The 23,685-nt window shown below is 43.2% G+C and overlaps 1 protein-coding gene across 1 annotated transcript in view; it reads left to right on the plus strand.

Moving 5' to 3' along the window:
* Window positions 1–832: 832 nt before the first annotated feature.
* The window catches only part of LOC104503060 (DENN domain-containing protein 5B-like), a gene marked incomplete at both ends in the record, with an annotated part of 50,624 nt that continues 27,771 nt past the window's right edge, over window positions 833–23,685 (plus strand). Inside the window, 4 exon segments of the mRNA XM_010148872.1 lie at window positions 833–966; window positions 6,087–6,753; window positions 19,099–19,286; window positions 22,643–23,176. Coding sequence (XP_010147174.1) covers window positions 833–966; window positions 6,087–6,753; window positions 19,099–19,286; window positions 22,643–23,176 — 1,523 coding nt within the window.

The following is a 23,685-nucleotide window of genomic DNA, read 5'->3' on the forward strand; positions in this document are numbered from 1 at the left end:
AAGAAACTGAATGGGGAAGATCCACCTCTAGTTTAAAGCAAGAAGCCTGAAATTAGTAACCTGATATCTGAGACAAGTGTAGTAGATGGTAATATAATTAATAGATTTTTAAGAGCTGCTTATTTTCATTACTGTGTTGCATACTGTAAACTATCCAATGGTGGAAACTCCATTAACAGTATTACTGTGGAATACGCTGTCTGTATGCTGATAACTGGATGCATTTCTGCTTGAAGTCTAATTTTAGTCTTCCTCTTTGCACTTGCTGGATTCTTTGTGTGGAGATAGTCAGTCCTTGAAATTTGATTTATAAAAAAAAAAAAAATAAATGTTTAATCTTCACACAGGACTTGTGATATAAAAAAGATCCATAATGAATCCTTGAATAATTTATAATAGCTGAGAGGTGTTCATACTTCTTACTGACCCTAAGACAGTTTCTAACGAGCTTGAAGGAAAGTGCTCTTTCAATGTCTTGTCATTTCATCTCTCGATAGTCGAGCTATAGGAGAAGGTGGGAAATTCACTTGGCTGCAGGGTCTTTTTGTATAGAAGCAGTAATTTTTCCCTTAACAATAAATTTCCATGCAGTAAATACTAAGCTGGAAGCTGTGTTGCAACTGTAGTAAGATTTCTGTGGGAAGGAGGGTAAGATCAGACTGGATGTGCATCTTTCTGTTTCTCTTAAAAGTAGCACATCTGTTGGGAGCAAAAACGCCCTTCAGATTTCACACACACGCACTTTCCAAAAAAAAAAAAAACAACCCAGCCAACCGCAAAGTGGAAGCAACCTGCCCAGGCCAGCACTCTGGAGCCTCAGTTTTCTGTCAAGTGATTATTTCTTCATTTGTTGCAGGAGAGAATTTTGACCAGAGTCCCTTAAGAAGAACCTTCAAGTCCAAAGTTTTGGCGCATTATCCACAGAACATCGAGTGGAACCCCTTTGACCAGGATGCCGTCAACATGGTGGGTAGAGAAACTCTCTTCTCAAGCTCTTTCCTGACAGCTTCAGTTCTCGTGTGGTTCCTGGGCTGTTCAAAACCACCCCTTGTGATGTGATGAACAGGCACTTCTGCTGGGACTAAGAGAACCCACTAGGCATGCTGGTTGAAAAGCTGTAGAGGAAGAGGTAATGTGAAAATCAGAATATTTTAAGGCACAACATAAGTAAAATGCTGTATTGTGCCCATTAGTTCTAGTTAAATCTACTGCATGATAAACAAGTCTAACCACCAGCTCAGTGACTGGGTGAGAAGGGGTGTAGTCACCCCGTATGCACATCCACAGGAGGGAAGGGGGGGAACCAAGGAATTCTCAAGATAGAAATTTCACACGGATATTCCTGCGTACAAAAAACCTTGATACTGCATATAGCAAGGGAGAGAGGAATCTTTACAGAGAAGCTGGAACTTATCTAAACCACAGCTTTTGGTGGGCGGTCACTTTTAACCGCACCTCTACACCAACGCATCTTCTGTACGCCTCTTTCCTCTCAGCTGAATTTGATGTGAGTTTGTCTATGTGGCTAAATCCCATCAGCAGGGGAGGGGGGAGAGAACAGTTTCTGGAGTTTTATGTGGGAGCACTGACAACTAAAAGACTGATGATCCAGTGGAAATTTTCCCAAAGAGCTGATATTCAAAGAATATTTCCAAAATCACCAAAGCAGTTGTCTTTGTCAGGACTTGTTCTTAGCAACAGATTACTGGTATGTGAGGTAAGCTTCCCAGTACAGAAAATGCTATTTGTTTTACAACTTAAAAGTAAGCAGGTTTTGTAATAACAACATTAAACAATACTACCGATTCCAGCTGTTTTTAAAAATGTGTATTGGGTCTAATTCAGATTTGGAAAATTAGTGAACCCCTTTCCCTCAATGTAGTTTAGACGTGCTTTGCATTTGAGTAGGGTAGGACGACATGCTGGCTACTTGAAAATAGAACCAACCTCATTGTATGGTGCAGGTAGGAAGTCAAGAGAATCTCCTGGCCCTCACAAGGGAGGTGGAGAGTCAGGGAACACATAAAACTCACAGTAAAATGGCTTTGGCTAAATGCAGAAATGCATTTGGAACTTTTCTGCAATCATGAAGATGTAGAAATCTGAAGTTCATTTGAATTTTCACTGATGTTTATTTTTTTAGCCAAATATTTAACATGAAAACGCAGGGCTGGAAGTAGCAGTGGCAGAGAGCTGATACTGTCTGTAGCACTGCACATGCACAGAAGGGCAGAGATGAGCCTGGTCACTCCTCTGACCACTGACAGCCGGGGATTTCTGTCCTCTGCTTCCAAATGTGCACTGATGGAGATGGTGTGGTATTTGGGCAGGTCTCCACATCACACCTTATACAGAAGGCATGAAGGACTCGGAACGATGCTTCATCAGCACAGTTAAGGTGGTAATAACTTAACTGCCAAGGCTATTTATGCCTTTTAGTCCTGCATTTGAATGGGGGGTGTTCAGAGAGGTGGGGACAGGGAGGGGCAGCAGGGATTATAGAGGTAATAGCTGGAATTGCTGCATTATTTGTCTCTCACATTACAGTTGGAAATGTCTAGTATTCATGAAGTGCAATCATATTATCGGACAAAAATGGAATACTAAAACCAGCAAGAGACCTATTAAAATAAAATAATTGAACTGAGCTGCATTCAGCTGAAATCAAATACCTGAAGAACACATCTTTCATTTGCAATGTGTCTTGGAGGAAGGAAAAAAAAAAAGGCAAGCATTTACTAACAGCATCAGTATTTAATGGTCTTTTAAATCATCTTCTGGAAAACTTCTTTATTGTTTTGATCTGAAACATCATTTAAAGTAATATCCACCTCCACACAATCCCTTGAGGCAATTATTGGCCTTTCTGATCTTGCCTTGCTGTATTAGTTCTGCCTATGTGTTTGCTTTATGTGAGCTTCCAGAAGCAATTTTCCTCAGAGAAGAAAATGCATAAATCCTTGAAGGTTAACTTGTGAGAACTCTGGCTTTCCTGGATGCCAAAGGAATTTCAATTGCCTTCTGAAACCATCCTGTCGCTTTAAAAATAACCCCCTGAAGTCCCAAGCAATCACTCTGCCTACGAGTCATGTTTTCTCTCCCTTTCAAAGTGTATATCAAAGTACAGAGTTCTTTTTAATGAGGGAGTATTTCTTTCCCCCTACTGCTCTTTGTGATTATCCTTGCCTAGCGTCACATACTATCTTCGGTGGCCATTCTGCAAGTTGTATGGTGTACCAAACTGGAGTTCTCAGTAGAGAGGAGAGTGATATTTTTAGGAAATAAACCTCCTATTTTAGCCCTCTGGTTCATCAGGGTATATAAATCTCGTATTTCTGAAGCCTAAGAAAGCGTTTTCTGCTTAACATGTCATGTACTGAAATAAAAGAATTAAAGACTCCCCAGTGTAATTTGAAGGAGCAGTCTTAAATACAAACAAAAGCATCTTCCTCCCCACCCCCAGCAAAATTGGAGTATGGAGCTTACTGCCACGGCATGTTATGAATGTGAAAAATATACAGGGGCTTAAAAAGTGAACTGGAGGATCTAGTGGAGAAGAGGTGAACTGATGGGCAGTGATTCAAAAGGGTCCGCAACTGATGCTGGCTGGAAGGGCGGAGGGATTACCGTGTGTGTGTAATGTCCTGCCCCTGTGTTCAGGAAAAGGCTATCTCCTACTCATCACTTCTAGAGATGCTGTATGGCTCAGCTGACAGCTTTTCATCTGTCTTTGGGTAGCTTCCTTTTGTTTTTACAAACCAGGTTGATTATAAGCCTTTTTGCAAGTATGATTTAATTCCACATTTTTCTGCTGATAGATAGGTTTACATATAAATAGTAAAGTGCTCTGAAAACCAACATCCTGTCCTCTGCTCAGTAATCTTGGGTACTTTTCTGTGTTTATACACAGATGCAATAAAGGTGACCGACTCTCACGGTCAGTCAGCCAGCTTCACCAGCAGGCAGAGCTTTCACGTCCCGAGCTGCTCTTCCCCAACGCTCTCCGGTGCCGTGTGTGACACACACAGACGAGATGGGAAGTGATTGATGTCCTCAGCACTAAGATGAAAGTTTTTATGCGTTAAGTGCAAATTTGAAGCTTTCTGTATTGCTGGAAAATGAACATAGGCCCTTCCTTTTAATCTTAAGTGACTCAGTCGTTCTTCCCTGCCTCGGTGCTTTCCCATCTTCTTTCTTTCTCTGCCTTTTCCTGTGTCATCTTGTATGTTTAACGACAGTGGCAGTCTCTGGGCCAGGATTTGCTGCTGGGGTCTTCAAAATAGAAATATTCTACATATGCTGGGCTGTGGCTGAAACTTAGTAGATGGGTGTCCCTTTGTGTGTGTATACCCCATATATAAAAGACGAGGGAATAATAATTAAGACTTGGAGGAAACTTATTTAATACAACCTTCTGAAACTGTCTTAGCTGGCCTGAATTTCCTTGATGCTTATCTGTTCTTGATTGTACCAGTACATATAATTTGCTCTTCCAGGCATTTTTCTGTAAAGTCAAGAAAATATTATCTTTGATAGTGTTGAGATGAAAACGTATGATTTTGGCCTGATAGGATTTGATAAGGCTATAACTGCCATTGAACACCCACATTCTAGAAATAAATTTTTGTTAAGCAAGCCTGCCAAAAAATGAGGTTAAGAGATATTTATTGTGCAGAATAAAGTTAAATAAAATGTGAAACAAGGGGATTTTTACTACTTCTTTATTGGAGAAGCCTTAACCATGGCACTGCTGTTAATGCCTCAGTAAAAACTATAAACCTCTTGAATGAAAATGAGGCTGCCATTCAAAAATAGTTCAGGTTGCAATTTAATGGTTTATGTCAGCAAAGCCCATCAACTGAATTAAATTCTTCTACCAACTCCAGGCTGTTTATTTCCCTATACATTACCTTTTAGAGGAATATATAAGAGCTGTCCTAGATAACTTAGGGGCTTGCTAGCATGTTGTGGAGTCTGGACCTTTTGCCTAAATCTCAGCTGGGCTAGTAGCAGCTTTATCAGGTTGTCGAATGGTATCTGCAAGGTGCACTGGTGAAGTTCAGGATAGGATGTGCCTGAAAATGTAGAATTATTTCCTCTTGACCTCTTCCACTATCAAAAAAATTTACTCCTGGTGAAGGAGGATGCATTCAGTCGTGTGTAGGTTCACATACCTTGGGAAAGCTGGCTTCTAGTGTGGCCTTTTGAAACAGGAGGAACACTTTCAAGAGTCTTCCTTCCCTTTTATTTCTTCAGTTGGAAGGTACAAAGGAAGCTTTAGTTCTTCGTTTATAAACACACTGATTTAGCTAGAACGTAAGGAGTTTCATGCTGACACACATTCAAACAAGTTTTGATGTATGTTTGTTATTTTGTATTAGATGGCTGATAGAATTCCTGAGGAATGCCTGGAAAAATGCCTTGAGTTATCACTAGGGCTATGCTTCAGAGAAACACCCAGTGTAATAGAATCAGTGCAAAAGATTTTGCTGAGTGGTAAATCAAAACTGAGGTTTTTGTAGATTTTGGGTGTTTCCCCACCATCCCACCCTTCTTTCTCCCAATGTAATTTTGTAGCACTTAAGGAAGATAATAAACGTTATAGCTGTCAGCCAATTGTTTTGCTTTCTTTTAAGAAAATTAAGGAAGATCAAAGAATTTCAACAAGTCTGTAATTTTAATTCAGTCGTATAAGATGCTCCCTTGGCTCTCTGATTTTTAGAGTGCTGTGGGAACAATATATGGGAGTGAGAACAAAACTGGATGTCCTTATGTGATGCTTAAGTAAATGAGACAAAGGCTGTTCACTAGGCAAAATAATTTTACAAAGTAATGAAAATATATCATAATGACTTAATAGATGGGTGATTTTGGAGGGTGTTTTCCTTTCTTCAGTAAGCCTATCTCTTCTTTCAAGTAGCATCAGTTTTAGGCTGTTTGTTCTTGGGCTGGTTTTTCGGGGCATTATGTGTAACGATAAATGGTGTGTTATGATGTGGTGGAAAAAAGAGAATGTGCCAGCAAAGCAAAAGTAACAAAATTGTAGCTTAGATAATGATATCTATTTCTTTTTTCTCTTTTGTTAGCTGTGTATGCCCAAGGGGCTGTCTTTCAGGACGCAGGCAGATAACAGAGATCCACAACTCCATTCGTTCATCATCACCAGAGAAGATGGCTCTCGTACGTACGGGTTTGTGCTCACGTTCTATGAGGAGGTCACGAGCAAGCAGATCTGCACGGCCATGCAAACGCTCTACCAGATGCACAACGCGGAGCAGTACAGCAGCGTCTGCGCCTCCTCCTCGTGCAGCATGGACTCCCTGGCCAGCAGCATCGATGAGGGCGATGCCACTTCCCTCGCCAAGCTCCAGCGGTACAACTCCTACGACATCAGCAGAGACACGCTGTATGTCTCCAAATGCATATGCCTCATCACCCCTCTGCCCTTCATGCAAGCCTGCAAGAAGTTTCTGATCCAGCTTTACAAGGCGGTGACCTCCCAGCAGCCACCGCCACTGCCCCTGGAGAGCTACATCCACAACATCCTCTATGAGGTGCCCCTGCCGCCCCCGGGCCGGTCACTGAAGTTTTATGGGGTTTACGAGCCCATCATTTGCCAGAGACCTGGGCCCAATGAGCTGCCGCTCTCTGACTACCCGCTGCGGGAGGTCTTTGAGCTGCTGGGCCTGGAGAACCTGGTCCAGGTTTTCACCTGCGTTCTTCTGGAGATGCAGATCCTGCTGTACTCACAAGGTGGGCACCTGGCTGGCGATGCATGTTGGGTCAGTTCCCGGGTGGCTGCAGCCACAGGAGCTAACACAAAGCTGTTGATTTTCAGCAGATTTATGAAATGTGAGAATGTAATGAAAAAAGGGGAGAGAAATTGGTCTGTCCTAATGAAATCCCTAAATAATTGTTTCCTCCAGGCAGTCTAGATGCTGCTTGTTTAATTATGCATTGTATTTATCACTTGTGACAGCCAGCAATAGAATTCACTTAATTATTATCCTTACACTGCCCTTGATCATGCTGCAAGACAGCATGAAACTAATCCTATCTTCTGCAAAAATACCAGCAGAATGTAATAAATCTTGCAGAAAACACTCTTGCTAATTTCTTTTTCAAATTTCAGTAGCATACTGACGTTTGAGATTTCCTTCCTCCTGTCTGAGGGCCATGTTCTGATTTAAGCACTGAGTTGTTCAGCCCTTAGAGGCTGAAGTTTTAATGCTGGGTTGGAAGTGGAGTTACACGGCATCCCTCTGTATTTCTACCTGAGATATTTGGGAACCTTTCTGACAAGGATGCTGGTGCTTCTTTTTGAAACACTTAAGACTGCAGTTGGCAAAGGCTAGCTATGCTGGCGGAATTGCTTGCACAGAGCCTGTCCGCATCGAAGTATGCCAGCAAGCCTTTGAAAAGCTGGCCTCTACCTTTTCTCTTCTGGGTGTGTCTTTCTGCAATAGTACAATACTCTGCTGCAGGTTTTGGGAATCCTGAGTTAGTGCTGGGCAAGCTCTGAGGTTTTACACCCCTATTACTGTTTCCTGCGTGATGTTGGATGCTGTGAGTCTGGCCCTGGCAGTATTTGGGTGCCAAAAGGTACGTGCTCCGGCTGTTGCAACGCACCAGGGTGCCCAAACAAGTCAAGTTCCAGTTTCCTGCTTACTTTCAAGGGGTTGTCCAGACTCTTTGGAGGTACCTCTAAGTCTCGCTGAATGCCTCTCTAAATTACTTGGTTTCCTGCAATGCTAAGGCTGAATTAGTAAAACCTTTTCCTCAGGGAAAATGTTTGAGAGGGGTGGTTTCATCAGACTAGAATGAACAACATGAAGCCAGGAGGTGAGCATACCTTCTAACAATGAGGAGATGGTGAATACCTGGGCTTCTCAAGAGGTATGGTTCAGGCAGTATCTCGAAATTCAGACAACTTGAAATGGAGAGGAGAGAGGATGGGGAGTCATCCAAAATGAGTATGGGTAATGAACCTCAGGCTCCAAAACTGAACGCTTGGATTTGTCATATAAAAGAAAAGGTCAGTAAGAGTAACAGTAACACTAATGAATAAATGACTGAGAAAGGGAAGAGTGTTCAGGGAGGTGGAAGGAGGATGGTAGTTCTGAAAATTACTGAATTCAAAGGATTGCCAGTTCTCTGCAGAGTGCTTCTCCACACGGGCTCCAGGGGTTTGCTTTCAAGAACCAAAAATGAAGGGCTTTATCTGCTCTCGGTTTGAAGTGTGAGCAGAAATCCTGCTGCTGGTTTGGATTAGGCTGCTTTTCCCCTCCCTTCTGCTTCTGTGCACGTGAGCCTACCCCTTTCTTCCTCGCTTTGAATCGTGCTGTCTTTGCCGCTCGACACCCGGGTCCGACATTATGCAGCAACACCACTGGAATGCCTCCCCAGCCCTGCTTGTCCTTCCCGCCCTGGTGGTCCCTGCTTATGGACTCACTGAAAATGGATTTTTTAATTGCTCTTTTTTTTTTTTTTTTTACTGTAAGCTGGCTGCATTAGGGAACATCTGCTTGTCAGATGTCTTTTCAGTAGTATTTTGTTACCCACTAGATTTTTTCAGTGCCACCAAAAATTAGGTAAATCAGCGTTTTTTCTCCCAACTACAGGCTGTAATTTAGGAGTTTACTTGTTTTGTCTGTTGTCACTGTGGTGGGTTTGTTTGTTCTGTTTTGTGGGGTTTTCTTAAAAAGAAAAATGAGATAGAATTAATCCTCTTCACCCTCCAAAATTCTGACTTCAAACACGCATACTGCCCCCACTCTTCCCCCCCTTGATGAATCTAGGGATGTCCTTGACACGACCGTTACTTTCCCTATCTAATATAGACACAACTTGGTGGCACGTGGGGGGAGTAGCACACACTTGCACTAGGGAAATTCTGTGATTATGCAAATAGCATCGTAATGCTGGTTCCCGGAGGTGAGGAATGTGGAGTGGAGGTCAAGTGCAAAGCCTCAGTATTGGCATATCCTGATAGCTGAGTGCTTGGCTAATTGTGCGCTGTGGCTTCTCTTAAAGGTCAGTCTTGCGATTCCTGAAAGAGGAAAACAAAGCAGCTCTTTTCCTATTTGAGAAATAATTAGGCTGGATGCTACGGAAATCTCCTCTCTAAGCTTTGAGATCCATCAGGGGGAAATGCTTTCTTAACTCTCAAGTTCTTTCAAGGCAAAAGATGAAAATAAATTCTTGGCTTACATACCTCTTGTTCCAAAGTAACAAATGAGAACAGTGATTTTGCAAATTTGTCCTTCCTTCCCGTTCTGCTTTATAGAGTATGGACTTGCTGTGCTTCCAGTGGCCTGCCTTGCTGCAACACTCCCAAACTGAACAAGAGTTTTGCGTCCACAGGGTGCAGTTTCAAGCAAGACAGCATTATGAGCTCAAAGTCAGAATTCGCTGAAATGTTACAATACTCAGGAAATCAGAGCACTGGACCAAAGCGTAGTTCAGTTCACCAAAATGTTTCAGTGAGAGTGCTGCTAATAGCACATCTGGGAAGCGTAAGCTGACTTTTTTTGCGGTTCTCCTAGCCCTGTTGGAGGAAGCTTTTCACTCAAGCTTGCAAAAAAAAAAAATTTTTTTTCTTCTTTTTTAAAGAGTAAAGGCTTCTGTTGGAAAGTTGAGTGCAAAATACAAATTGTTGCACAACCTGGACGATCCAATGAGCCTGCTGGCCGTCTGCTGGGAACCTGAGATTTCTCACTAAACATCTGTCCACTAAAGGCAGATTACTTATTGCAGCCAAGAGCGAGCAGGAGAGACGTGAAGACTGCAAACACTGGAAACAACTGGTCAAACAGCTTTAGTTCCAAACTTTATAGGCGAGCATGGGCAGTGGGCTGCTGGGAGAAAGGATGCTGGTCAAGTGGAGTTGCACCTGGTTGGCGATAAAAGCAGCGAAGGGCTGTCAGGAAGGTTGCACAGAGACCGCACTGGCTTTTCTGGAGCGTTTTTTCTCAAGTGAACTAGTAGTTGTTGATGAAAAAGTTTATTTTTAACCTTGTAGCTGAGGCATAATGTTTCCAGCAGCCTCAACAAAGGCATCCGACTCAACCAAGAGGTGAGGGTGTTAGGTGACTTTACCCAGCTTGCCCTGGATGTGCTCCCAGTATGAAATGATAATTTCTGGCACAGCTCTACAGTGAGGACAGGACCAATTGTTAGCTGTTTGTACATGGCTGCTACTGTCAACTTCGGGTACCTAGTTGCTGTGTTCATGGTGCTTTCCAAGTCAGTGGTATCCCAACACTTGTGCAAATGAAAGGATTGCAGCAGACTGCACCTTTACTTTGCAGTTGTGGTGGTCCAGCAGAGGGGTGGAGAGACTGACATAAAAGAATGATGAGCTCATTTTTGAGCTTGTTTAAGCTCTTCCATTCTCAAACATTTTGGACTGCAGGCAACTACCTTAATCCTCAATCTCTCTCAAGTTTACAGATTACACTTTAAAGCAAGCTGGTGCTATAGAGCTATTTCTGTGTCTTTACAAACCAGTTTGGGAACTACTGGTGTGGATAATTGTATTGTTCTGGGGCAAAAGCCACTGTGACCAAAGTGTTTCAGCCTGAAGCTGTGAAATGTCTGTGCGGCATGGGAGCAGCAAACGGTGCTGTGGCAGTGTTGGGCCAAACACAGAACAAGGCAGGGTAGCTGGCAGAGACCTGTGCTTGCACCCTAAATGGCAAGACTGAAGAGACAAGTCCTCATTGTTAATGGAGGCAGCGTGGACTTCCAGGGAGTTAATCAGAATCACTGTTGGTGGGTAGATGTAATAGACTCCTCTAAGTGCCGACTGTGGCCTGCAAAGGTGATGCAGAAAGCTGTACCTGAAAGCACTAGAAGCAGGACGACCGGCTCTGTGCATGTAGAGATTACTTTTAACTTTAAGTAGGGCCAAATTTTAACAATGGGGCTTTGAAAACCAAGGTGGGAGGGATTAGATATTTTTTTCCCTGCAGTTCTTCAGGGTGCAGTCTTTGGTTTGCAGCTTTATAAACTTCATCCTCTAAAAATCAAAGCTTGGATTATGGTGTGTTCCTGTGACTTTCAAAGGAAGGACATAAGAACTGCAAGACTCACAGTAAAGCAGGAAAAACTGATAGTCATAGTTGTGATCACTAAACAAGGCACTGCAGGACATACATATGAAACAGGCTTGCTGTTGTAGTTTTATTATAGTTTATTCAGTTCTAGAAATTAGTACTCTTGCAAGTGCCCTTTGTTTTGTTCAGAGTACAGCTGTCCTGTGACTGTGGAGATCTAAGGGTACTGTGGTGTCCAGGCTTCCCACAGTGCCCAAGTTAGTAACACTGATAGCTGCTGCAATTTCCCAAGGATCGGTAACACAAGGCCACTGGTGTGAGGTGTCTGCTGGAGAGAGATGAATTAAAATCTGAGCTCTGCAGAAACCTCAGCAATCCATTTTGTATGTCTGCCTTTCTAGGGATTTAAATGTGAGAGGGAACGTGTGGCTGAGATAGAGATAAACTTCTTGGAGCTTAGGCCGTTTCAACTCATTATAATTTTGAGCATTTCCCAAGTTGTTTTTCAAAGGGCTTGAGTAATTGCTACTCAAAGATTGAAATATTCTTTGCATTTTTTTTTCCGTCTTAGAAATTATAATGCAAATGACTATGCATACATATATAGTCATCACCAAGGAAAAAGGTGGCGTCTGAAAGAGCTTTCTTACAAAGTCTGTCATGGGGGAGATCTTAAAAAAATGAATGCATGCATGATGTGTTTGGTTTTTAAAGCATTTTTACACTGAATAGTTACATAGAACACCTTTCCTCTCCTACCCTCCTGATTTAAATAGTTGCACTCCACACTGGTGTTCATCAGAACCAATGGGAAGGTATTGCAGAACTAATGGTGAACAATTTACACGTGGACAAAACGTGTCTGTGCCGTGAGAGAGACACAGGGTTAGGGCCTCAACACCACTGTGGTCAGAGGAGACTGGACAGGAGACAAGTAATTAGATACAATAATCAAAGAATCAGATATCCTCTTGGTTTTTGACTAGGGTGGAAAGACAAAACCGTGTTTTAATTAAAGTTGCCCAATTTTGTTACCTGACGTCAATGTAGTCTGAAAAGTCAAGTTTTTAAAGCAGCCGGAAACAAGGCGAAGCAGATAATACAGGTGTGAACCACAGTCTCACTCTGTTTTGTATTCATCATGTAGAGGAAGATTGGCAACTGCTTTTAACACTGCGTGTGCACACCCCCACCCTCGCCACCCCCCTCCACTTTTTTAAATTGGAGCTTATGGTTTTCCATTATAAAACATCTCTAGCTTTTAAAAATGGCGGCGTCAGGTCCACCTTCACAGGTCCTGCTGCCCCCTTGTCATCCATGTCACAGGCTTTTTGCCCTGCTCTTGGAGGCTTAGCCATGCTGGTAACAGGAGCTAATTCAGGTTTTACTGTGCATTAACTCTTAAAGTGGCTCTTAATCATAAACTCATTTTTGCTGAAGTGCTGATGGCAGGCCGTGACACGGATAAATTGCATAAGTGGAAATTTATTGAAGTGGAAGTTTTTGTTTTGTTTTGTTTTTTACATTAAGGGTTTGCCAGCAAGGGAGAATGGGAAGAACTGGCCTTGGTCAATATTGGCCTCGGGATGTTCCCCTTGGGGCAGAGCTGACCCTCAGTCTGAGAGGCTCATTCATATTTCAGGCAGTTAGATGCAGGCTCACCTTGTTCATCCTGTTTAAGAAAATATGTATTTTCAGCTTTGCATAAATTGCTGCTCAGCTTTTACCTTGTAACTCCTGTGCTGTGTCGCTTGCTGGTAAATCCCCCCCTTCTGTCAGGGATGAAGGATGTTGAGATGCCAAGGGTCACTTCCCCAGGACGGTCTGTTTGTTACAGCCCTGTGTCACTGACCTGTCCGAGCTCCCTGAAGGCACCGCTGGTGCAAGGCGATTTCCATGGCACATAAACCTTTTCTGAAGCGTTTTTGTGCATTTTATCTGAACATCACCTGAAAATGACGTGGTCTGACTTGTCAGTCATTGCAGCTGCCAGTATACAAACCAGATGAAAGATGGAAGTTTCCAGGGCGCTTTGAAGTCTGTGAGATTTGTATGGGTTGCTTCTGTGAAGCTGTTGAGATCTGATTTGAAAACCTTTGCTTTCATAAACAATTTTTGTCTCAGATGTGAATTTCAGATTTCCTTTTTCATCTGCAGTATGCTATGCATAAACAGTACAGATCTGAAGGCACCAAGCCCCTAGACAGGTCTCATAACTGTTGTGCTCTGGTCCTGACTCACGCTCAGAGCTCAAAGCAAAATACTAATTTTTGTTTTCCAGTTTTTCCAAGATAGGCGGCTCAGCTAATCCATGTATTACTGCAAAAAGTAGCAGTTGAACAGCAGTTGCTAATAATACTTTAACTGAAGAGGTAACATGTGGAAAAGCTATTAGTCACAAGAATGTTTTAAAGCTGGTTCAGCTGTTTCCCTCTGAAGAATGAGCTCTGATTCATTAAGGTCCATTGCTTTTTTTTTTCCTGTTGTTGGCTTTTTTTTTTTTAAACTATTACTTAAATTGTTTTGATCCTTTCCATGAGGTACTCCTTGAGAACATCATCTGATTATCCTCTTCCAGGATACATATTTAAATGCATGCAAAGCTGTGGTTATACTTTATGATGTTTAAAAAGCAGTAGAGGAAAGGAAGCGGTCTCCAGGTAACCCACCTTTTCAAACGCTTCCAAATGCTTTCAAATTGTATGTAAATTGGGACTTAGAAAGGAAAAGCAAGAGGAAGCACGGTCTATTTTTAAAGCATCGTACTGGATTTAGAAGACCCAGACTGAGACGCTGGCTTTCTACTTTACTTTTGGTAGGTTACTGCGGAGAGTTGGAAAACTGCCAAATTATTCTTTGATCAGGAAGGCTGGGTGGGCTGAAACTGGGATAACAGTGTATCGATCACTACAAGAATGCCATTTCTGGTTTGAATGAGTGTGTGTGTACTCTTACGCATGCCTAATACTCAAATACACGTGTCTTATGCTCAGAAATCCTGTGGTTGGGCATTTGCTGAGAAGGTCTCAGGTGAAAGTCTCTTCTGTTTGATTACAACCAAAGATTTAAACCTATTTTGGAGGTAGCACCTGAATGAGGGAGGTCTTAGCTATTCTGGGCAGGGGTAACATTGATGCCCCTTTCCCCTCTCTAAGGATCTTGGTTTTGCTGTGCTGTGGCATGAGAAGGATTTTGAGGTATCAGACTCCTTTGTAGCAGGAAAAACAATTTTTATGTTGAGCTTTGTGAATTGCTTAACATCTCAGAGCTTCCATACCCAATCTGTAAAATGAAAGGAGAAGGATTATTTTGTTTTGTTTTCTCAGTCGCTGCCTGGGCTTGGACTTCGGGACAGATATATCTGTGTGCACAGTGTCTGTTGTAATGCTGTGCTGATTGGTTAATGTCCTGTTATTGCATTGTGGAAATCAATATCAAGACAAATACTTGTCAAATTTTGTCCTCTTTTAGGAAAACATTTATAGTGAGTTGATATTGAAATGCTGAAACCATTTCCATCTCTAGCACAAAGCAGTGATTCGTAATTGAACAGGAATCTTTCAGGCTTTGCATATGAAGTTGTATCTTGTGAGCCATGTGAGTATTTCCAGACCTTTGTAAAGCGTGGCTGAGACGTGGTGCTTGTGCAGCAGAGCTGCTGATCCACTGCGGTTACTTGTCCTGTGCAGGGAAGTGAGAGGCAAGGACTTGGCCAAGGCCTCCTGGCAGATGCTGCCAGAACAAGGGGTTGGGTCCAACATCTTTGAACTCGACTCTGTTGCCCTCTTCTTCACTTAGGGAGAAGGTTAAGTGTGAGAGACAGACCCATGCCAAATCCAGCTAAGCAGTTGTTAGGAGGCAGCAGTTGCAATAAAAGCCATAGGGCCCAGTTTCTCCTGGGATTATCCTCCCTGAGCAGTTTCTCTCAGAACAATGTCCTGTGTACAAATTAGAGATTTAACTCTGAACATGAAGAACTTGCTGTAGGGGCCATGCTCGATGTTCCCTGTCCTGAAGAAGGCAGGATAATTCACTGTCCCAGGAAGGCAGGGAAAGGGATGCAGGTAGAGCTGCCAAGCAAAATAAATACTGTGGTATAAGTTATTGCCACTGGGAGTGGGGGGAAATGGAAACTGAAAGGCAGAGAATGATACAGCAATGCAAGTAAGAGAGATGGAGTGATCAGATGGAAATGAGATCCAGGGTAAGAGAAATTTAAAGCTCTGGGCCCTCCAACATCAGAACGATGTCAACTGGTTGGAGCGAGTCCAGAGGAGGCCACGAAGATGCTCAGAGGGCTGGAGCCCCTCTGCTGTGGGGACAGGCTGAGAGAGTTGGGCTTGTTCAGCCTGGAGAAGAGAAGGCTCCGGGGAGACCTTATAGTACCTTCCAGTACCTGAAGGGGCTACAAGGAAGCTGGGGGGGGACTTCTTACAAGGGCCTGTAGTGACAGGACAAGGGGTAATGGGGTTAAATTGAAAGAGAGGAGGTTTAGATTGGATATCAGGAAGAAATTCTTCCCGGAGACAGTGGTGAGGCACTGGCACAGGTTGCCCAGAGCAGCTGTGGATGCCCCATCCCTGGAAGTGTTCAAGGCCAGGCTGGACGAGGCTTTGAGCAACCTGGTCTAGTGGAAGGTGTCCCTGCCCATGGCATGGGGGTTGGAACTGGATGGTCTTTAAGGTCCCTTCCAACCCGAACTATTCTGTGATTCTAAAAGCCCAGCTGCACACTGCAGAGAAATCTGTCTGCTGTTCGGAACATTCCATAAGTCTCCAGATTTTCTGGGTCCTTTCTCCATTTTCGCTATGCAGCAAGGAGGCAGGGAGGCACTGCCCTCAGCTTTGGTCTCCACTGTCCACTATTTATTTCTGTACCCAGCCATGACTGTACATGGATCAGGTCTTTGCTCTGGTGGCAGCAGCTGCTGCTGTGGGTCATCACCATGGGCTGTGAGCCTCTGCTCATGCATTTCAGCGATCTGTAGTAGCCTTGTTGGCATCGCAGGGCCTTTTGCTGCGTCTGGCGTAGCATACACCATATGAGGTGGGTGTGCCCTGAGAAGAGGAAGGGATTTATTTCACACAACTCAGGAAACTTCCTTGATTTGAGCCATTCATCGCTCCGAGTTTGCGACATTCTTCGGATATCACCCAGAAAGTGTTCGTACTTTCTGTATCTTTTCCAGATGTTTCTTGATGTCAGATGGAAAACAGGACTGCTGTGTCCTCGCTTTGCTCAAGAGACAGGCATTTCTCAAAAGACACTCCCTAAACTGGTGAATACCATCTAATCCTGTATTCTAGCTCTAAAGGTGACACAGGATCAGAGAATAGTATTCATAAAATAGCAGAGAGAACTTTGCTTGCAGCTGGAGATTGTTATCAAAGTGATGGTGGGACTGATCGCGAAACTCTCAGCCTTGGTGTAAGCATACACAGTCTATACAAACCCTGTTTTTTCCATCTGCTGCCATTTTTTTCTTTTTCCTTTTTTCCTGTTCTGCCTTTTCTCACTCTAGTCTGGGGAAATGGAAGAATCCTTTGTTTCTAGGTTGTCCTCAGTAACCACATAAGCTTCCATCAAACGCTGATAGCACAAGTATCTCTCCATCAAAAAAAAGACTTTATGCCTTACAGGACATGTCTAAACTGGTACAGGCTGTAAAATATCTAGAGTTTCTTATTTAATTAAACACACATCAAAAGAACCATTTCCACTTCATTTTAAATACTGTTTTTCTGGAGGAACCAGGGAACTTCCTTCTCTGCAGTGAAAACTGTTGGGTACGTAAATGTGTTTTATCACTGCTTATTTTTAATAAGCATTGCTAAATAGTAACGGTTAGCCTAATAATTTGGCCATCACTAGGTTTTGGTTTATTTTTTTAAACAGCTTTTCTCATTGTAAAATTGGTTACAAAACTTGTTTGTGCTCATGTTAAGTATTATCAGTAGCATCAAAGAAAAGTGAACATGCAATTCCAGCGTTGAATGCCCTTGCCCAAAAAGGTACTTGCAACTGCTGTGAAGACCTGTTCTTTCACATGGCTACGTAGATCAGAACCGACTTTGAAATTGTCTCGTGCACACTAAGATGTGCTACTTTCTGTATGTGATTTTTTTTTGGTTTTTAAGCTTTAAAACTTTCCAAGTCATGAAATGTTATGAGACAACAAAGTTTCACCAGTAGGTGTTGTAAGTTGATCCTGTGTAAGTGTTCTTCAACGAGACAGCCTAGGGATTGTGTAATTATAGACCATGGCACAGGGAGACGTTCATAAATGGCTGATCTGTAGCTAAGAATGGTTTTGAGGTGTAACCTTCAGACGGGCTTGGATGCATGAAAATGATTTTGCAGAGTGAGTGAGTAGCTATTAGTAAGACAAGATGAAAAATGGTTTTGCCCCGCCAGCTGACCTTCTGCAGCTCAGGGTTGGTTTTCAACAGAGAAGCGCTAGCAAGAAGGAGAATGGGTTATGCAATTTGTTGTTGTAATTTGCATATTTATTCAAGTGCATCTTCCCAGTGACCTCCTAATAGCAGAGCAGTGTCAGGTGACAGCGCTTCTGCTGTCGCTGATGTCTGCCAGGGTATCAGGCTGGCTTGTTCAGGAAACGGGAAGGGTCAGCTTGGGTTCCTATCCATTCAAAAGTCATCAGTGGGGCTGTAGGGGAAAAAAAGCCTTCTTACCTGACTCAAAACCAGTGTACATCTTTAATTTCATGGAGTAGGGTAGAGGGTCTAGGAGAGATGGGCAGCAAACCAGGTGTTCCCAAGGATCTGGTGTTGGTGAGGGTGAAAATCTCTTGGTTGCTCATGCCAAAGCTGGTGAGTCGTGCCTGGCACTGATGAGGACTGGTTTTGGTTACAGCCACAGTTGAGACATCCCTTCTGCCACTCTTGCAGTTATTGGTGACGTACCCATGCAGTGAAACTCGGGGGGAGGGAACTACTCCTTTTGCAAATAATAGAGCAGCTTTCACAAGTGGCAGAGCCCCGGGACAGAAATCGGAATGGACTCTGCTGCTTGTCTGCGCAGTGCAGAAGCTGCTGTAATGTGGAGCGGAAGGAAGCATCTGGTTTCATGGTCACCAGCAGCTTACAAGACCCAGGGGTCTTTACCTGTTTCCTGATGAATTGTCTGCAGGTTGAGATTTGCTGGAAGGATGACCATTGCCTTAATACCAACGTGTGATTTTTATTTTTTTTTTTTTTTAAACTGTGTTCTCAAATTCAGGCTCATTTATATTAATAAACAGGTTGTGGTATTGCATCATGCCAGATGGATATTTGAAATAATTTGCTCTTATCCAAATTCTGAAATATTCTTGCAGCTCAGCTGGATCAAATTAAATCTTAATTAAAATAAATAATGTGTTTACTTGAATCAAAACATTGCAAAGCAATAAGCCAGTGCATTAAATAAAAATTTGGGAAAATCTTGCAATGTAAACATGCTAGCTATACAAGATATTTTTGAGAACTAGATTTCTGTTAGGGTTCTGTTTGCATTTTACTTTAAAAAAATGCTTTTGAACACTTAAGGACTATAAACTTCTGCTGGTACATGATCAAGGTGAGTCTCCTGGAAAATACACTCAGCCTTAGAAGTAGTAGCAAGTGGAGCAGAAGCAGTCAGGCAGGAGCAAGCAAGAATATCTTACTGCAGTGTTTCCTGGAAGTTGACTACTTTCTGCTCCCTTTCCCTTTTAAAAATACATGTTTTTATAGAATTGGAGTATGATTTTCCTGTATGTATAGAGAGAATTTTCAATATCCTTTTAATGAATTAGTTTAATGATGGAAAAGATCTAGATAAGGTATCAAGGTTTATGCTCAGCAGTTTCTTCCTGGGGGTAATGAGTTTTGATGAATTTAATAATGTTTAGGGGTTTTAAGTGCTGTCTTATTTTCAAAATAACATCTTACCATGTAAATGTGGTTCCTTTCTTGTTTTGTCACTGATGTCCTTGCCAACCAGATTTCAAAAGCGGAACTCAGAAACATAATTCACTGTCTGTCTGTCTCTCCCTGTCTAGATTATCAGCGTCTGATGACGGTGGCAGAGGGGATCACGACTCTGCTGTTCCCGTTTCAGTGGCAGCACGTGTATGTCCCCATCCTTCCTGCCTCTCTTCTGCATTTTCTGGATGCTCCCGTTCCCTACCTGATGGGGCTGCAGTCCAAGGAGGGAACCGACCGCTCCAAGCTGGAGCTGCCTCAGGAGGTCAGTCTCTTGCTTTTGGCGTTGATCTCCTGAAAGGCGTTACTAATACTCTGTGTGAATCCCTGCTGGAAAGTGCCATGCCCGGTGTTAGGAGGCTTCTCTGGCACTGTGAAGACTGTTTGCTACCAGGAGTTGAGGTACTGGGGGAAGTCTCTGCAGCCCTTCTCAGTCCATTTCTGAATGTCATGAGTGCTGCTAATTGCATTGACTTCTAAATATTTCTCCTGTTTCTTGCTGTGATGATGAAATTTCTCTGCTCTAATCTCTACATCACGTGCTTCACCAGGTATTGTTACTCTTGTCAGTGTCACAGTCCTGTAGACAGAGGGCTGAAGTGCATTTCGTTTCAGGGATGGTCTTTATGAATCTGGATCTCCAGTGCAGTTGCTAGATGGTGTAAACCTGACCCTGTCCCCCACTGAGAAGTGTGCCCCATCCTGCCAGCCTTGTCCTACCCACGGGTGAGCCCACGGGTTCCTGACTGGGTCAGGGGCTGTTAGTAGACCAGCGTCCTGGCCTCAAACGAGCTGAGTTTGCATTAATACCATGCCCGTGAACCACCACACATCCATACTTTTAGAATACTCACTCCGGTGATGGTCTTTTGGACTGAAGATCTTCTGTCTTCCCACGCAGTGGGAATTGAGAACTTTGCCTGCTCTGTCACTTCCTCCCCAGAGAAAAAAAGGGAGGGAAGGTCATCCTCCTAATCTAGGTGGTAGAGAATGAAATGGAACTTTTTCTCCTCAGAATTTGACTGAGAGGATTAAAACTGCTTCACATTTTAGCCTGGCCACAGATCGCTCTCCATACGACAAAGTCGTCGGGATATTGGTAGCCTGTGTGCATTCGAGATGGTGGCTGGACCCATCTCTTGAGCATGCCATGCACTTTATAACTGGGGTTTCTTCTTAAAATCAGTGGGAACCCTACGAATAACTGTTTGTATGGCTGTAACCTCTCATGACCGTGGCACAGCTGGGCTCAGCTCCATGCAGGGACCTCTCCTGGGGCAGAGTCCCTAAGGCTTGCAAATGAAGAGGAGCTGTTACCGAGAGGGCAAGTGGGAGCAGCAGAGGAGAATATGCAGGAGAGGGAGTTTGTATGCAAAAGTCGAGGGATAAACACAGAGCAAGGATAATACATTTTTTAATAAAGGTCTATTTTAAGTATTAAGTGGAGGTGACTTATCCTAGGTGGCATGTAACAGTGCAAATCCAGTCTTTCCTCATGGATACAGTGGCCCAATTGCATGAAAATTGCACTGGTGTGGAAACGAAGCTGGTATCTAGCTATGCTTTTCAGTAAAACCGAGCTAATATTATATAATTACTGTGATTTTTAGAATTATTAGTCATATGCTTTTAGTTAGCAGATAAAGCGCTCATTTTCCTTAAATTAAAATTTTAATGTGATAGGCTTGCAGTCTCACTGGAATAACAAATTAAATATCACCGGTGAGGGAAGAGTAATAGTGTGGTAGAAACCCCCCTCCCTGTTATGCTGTTTAACAAATGAGTGAAAAATATCAGCACACATTTATGAACACCACAGGTCCAGTAACTGTGGGAGAGGGAAAAAAAGAGAAAAGGGGTATGGAACAGGGAAGATCTTGAATCACACATTCCTCTAGACAATAAAAAAGAGAAAATCCTTCGACATGCGAGTGGTTTAGCATTCTTTTATTGTTCAGGCCGGGGCTAGCTTTTCAAGCTCTTGGTCTAAATAGAAACCATTTGTTTGTTAGAGATAAAAATTCTAACAACTGGCCATCATGCTGTCTTAAGGTTACTAATCTCTCTGCATTAACTTTAATCAGCAGATGTTTTTGAAGAGAGAAGTGAGACCAATTCCCCAAGGGTTCTCTGAATCCTAATCTCATTTTTCAAATTTTGTAAATGATATGCAGAGCTGAAATGAAAAAGCCTTTGAAATGAAATATTGATAGATAAGAAGACAGTCCCTGAGCTTAAGAACCGTACCGACGCATACCACAACTCTTTAATAGCTGTGTAGTTAAGTAAAGCGAATTGTTTTATATGAAGGAATGCTTTTCTTTGTGCAGTCCAAATTTATTATCAAAAAGTGAGCTGAAGGGACACTTCTGCTTTATCAGATGAATCCTAATGCCCTTTCAAGTATTTATGTGATTAATGTTAAACACGATTCTGAAATATCCAAAATATGACCATGTTTGCTGTGGTATGTCTTGTGCTGCTGAAAGTTAACCTTTTTGCAAAAGGAGGAAAACAAGCCCTTTTTGGGCATGTAATCTGAAGAGTAGCCCGCAGTGTTGGGTGAGCAGTAAAGAACACTGAAAGTTCCTTGGAGAAGGTGGAGGAGCTGTGCTAATGGCCAAGTCAGACTAACAAAGACCCTGATGCTGCTGCTGCCCTGTGGGTTCCTGCCTCTCTGGTTCCGCAGCTTTGTGCCGGCGCAAAACCCTTTGGAGCTCAGCACCTTGGGAATCTGACCTGGTTTAAGATTTTATTCAGCACAGTGCACTCAGACAGAGAATTTCAGATGTAAGCTGCAGTTCAGAAGATCAATTACTGTTTTTCATTCTGCAAATGCACCCTCAGGAGTAATTGCAATGTAATTAATTTTTATGTAGGGTTCTTCCATCCCCCCCATTGACACTTCCCTAGTAAAAGTATGTGCTCTGCTAGATTCATGTCTTCACTTATCTTTAATCTCATGGGCTGAGATCCATCTCCATGTGTAGCAAAGCTGTCGAAGAGCACTCTTTAAATCTTGGGCAGAGGAATTGCCAAGGTTAAAAGCCTCCATGGAAACAGGGTAAGGGGGAGTGAGGAAATGGGGCTAGACCTCCAGTGGGCAAGCTATACTCTGACATGATCCCAAAGGATTTGCATGGGACCCTGTTCTGTAGCTTTGCTCAGAGCAGCAGCATCTTTCTCGGTGAACATCTTGTTCCTTGGTAACACAGCTACAGAGGCTTTTTGCCTGGTAAAATAAACGTGCCCTTGAGATGCACTAATTCACGCAAATAGTATTTACGTGGGCTGAGAAGTCGTGCTGGGCATCCTGCTTGCTGGTGTGTCCTTGTCTGGTCTGGGAGGGGGCATCAAATCTTTGCAGTGGGAAGTTTAGGATTTGCAAGTCCCAGGAGAGCAGGAGAGGAAAGGAGGCTTTACTTACTCGTTAAATCACTGCCATCCAGTTGACCCCCAGCTTTACTGAAATCTGAAATGTCACAGGCTAGATGACACAGCTTAAGTCTCCTATGTACTCTTGCCCTTTTGTCTGGAAGCACCCTGGGAAAACAGGGCTACTTACCAGAGGAACCAGTTCAGCGCTGAGCATTCATTTTAAAACTTTTCTTTGTATTTCAGGCAAACTTGTGCTTTGTAGACATTGATAACCATTTCATCGAACTGCCAGAGGAATTCCCCCAGTTCCCCAACAAGCTGGAGTTTATCCAGGAAATCTCCGAGGTGCTCCTGCAGTTTGGGATCCCGCCAGAGGGTAACCTGCACTGCAGTGACAGCGCCACCAAACTCAAGAACCTGGTTCTTAGCGACTTGGTCAACGACAAGAAGAATGGGAACATCCCCGGCAATGCCCTCAACATGTACGAGCTGCTGAAAGGCAACGAGACAATTGCTCGCCTGCAAGCTCTCGCCAAGAGAACGGGCGTGACGATGGAAAAAATGACCATCACTGCTCCCCTCGCGGAGAAGAAGGATGGGAAATTGCCGTGTGAGGAGCTGGAGCTGAGGGACTACAAACTGAACGTGCAGCTTCGCGAGGTTTTCGCCAACCGCTTCACGCAGATGTTTGCAGACTATGAGGCTTTCGTCATTCAGGCTGCCCCCGATATGGAGTCGTGGCTGACAAACAGGGAACAAATGCAAAACTTTGACAAAGTAAAGATAGCTATGTATTTATTTTTCCATCTGAAAGTGCTTTTGGGAGGGGGAGACTAGATCCACTGAGCTGGTCAGAGATGTCCTGGCTTGTACGAACCAAACTGGCAGGTGTCTGCTCAGCTGATGGGGCTTCTGCAGTGGGTTTGGTGGAAGGGTAGCAATGGGAACTGACTTCTTCCTTCCTTTCTTTTTTTCTTTGCTGAAAGGATAGGTGTACACATGGGACAAAAAACAAATGCAGTCTTACTTGTTTCCTGATCTCACAGTAGGGCTTTCTGTTAATGAGAAATGTTCTTCTGTAGAAGGTTATCACATCGTTATGGCAGAAGAGTAAGATTATGATTCTGTGGTAGTGTGTACATGAAAGTGAAAAGGAAGCTGAGATTAGAAATGGGGAAATAGACTGTAGGCCAGCAAAAGAAATGAGAAACGTTTGGAAGCTTGCAGAGTTATTTTCAAGTGACTTTGCAAAGTAGATAGCACGCTTAGCCATCAGCTTTTTCAGC

This window comes from Eurypyga helias, unplaced genomic scaffold (genome assembly GCF_000690775.1).
Source record: "Eurypyga helias isolate BGI_N326 unplaced genomic scaffold, ASM69077v1 scaffold9143, whole genome shotgun sequence".
NCBI classification, from domain to species: Eukaryota; Metazoa; Chordata; class Aves; order Eurypygiformes; family Eurypygidae; genus Eurypyga; species Eurypyga helias.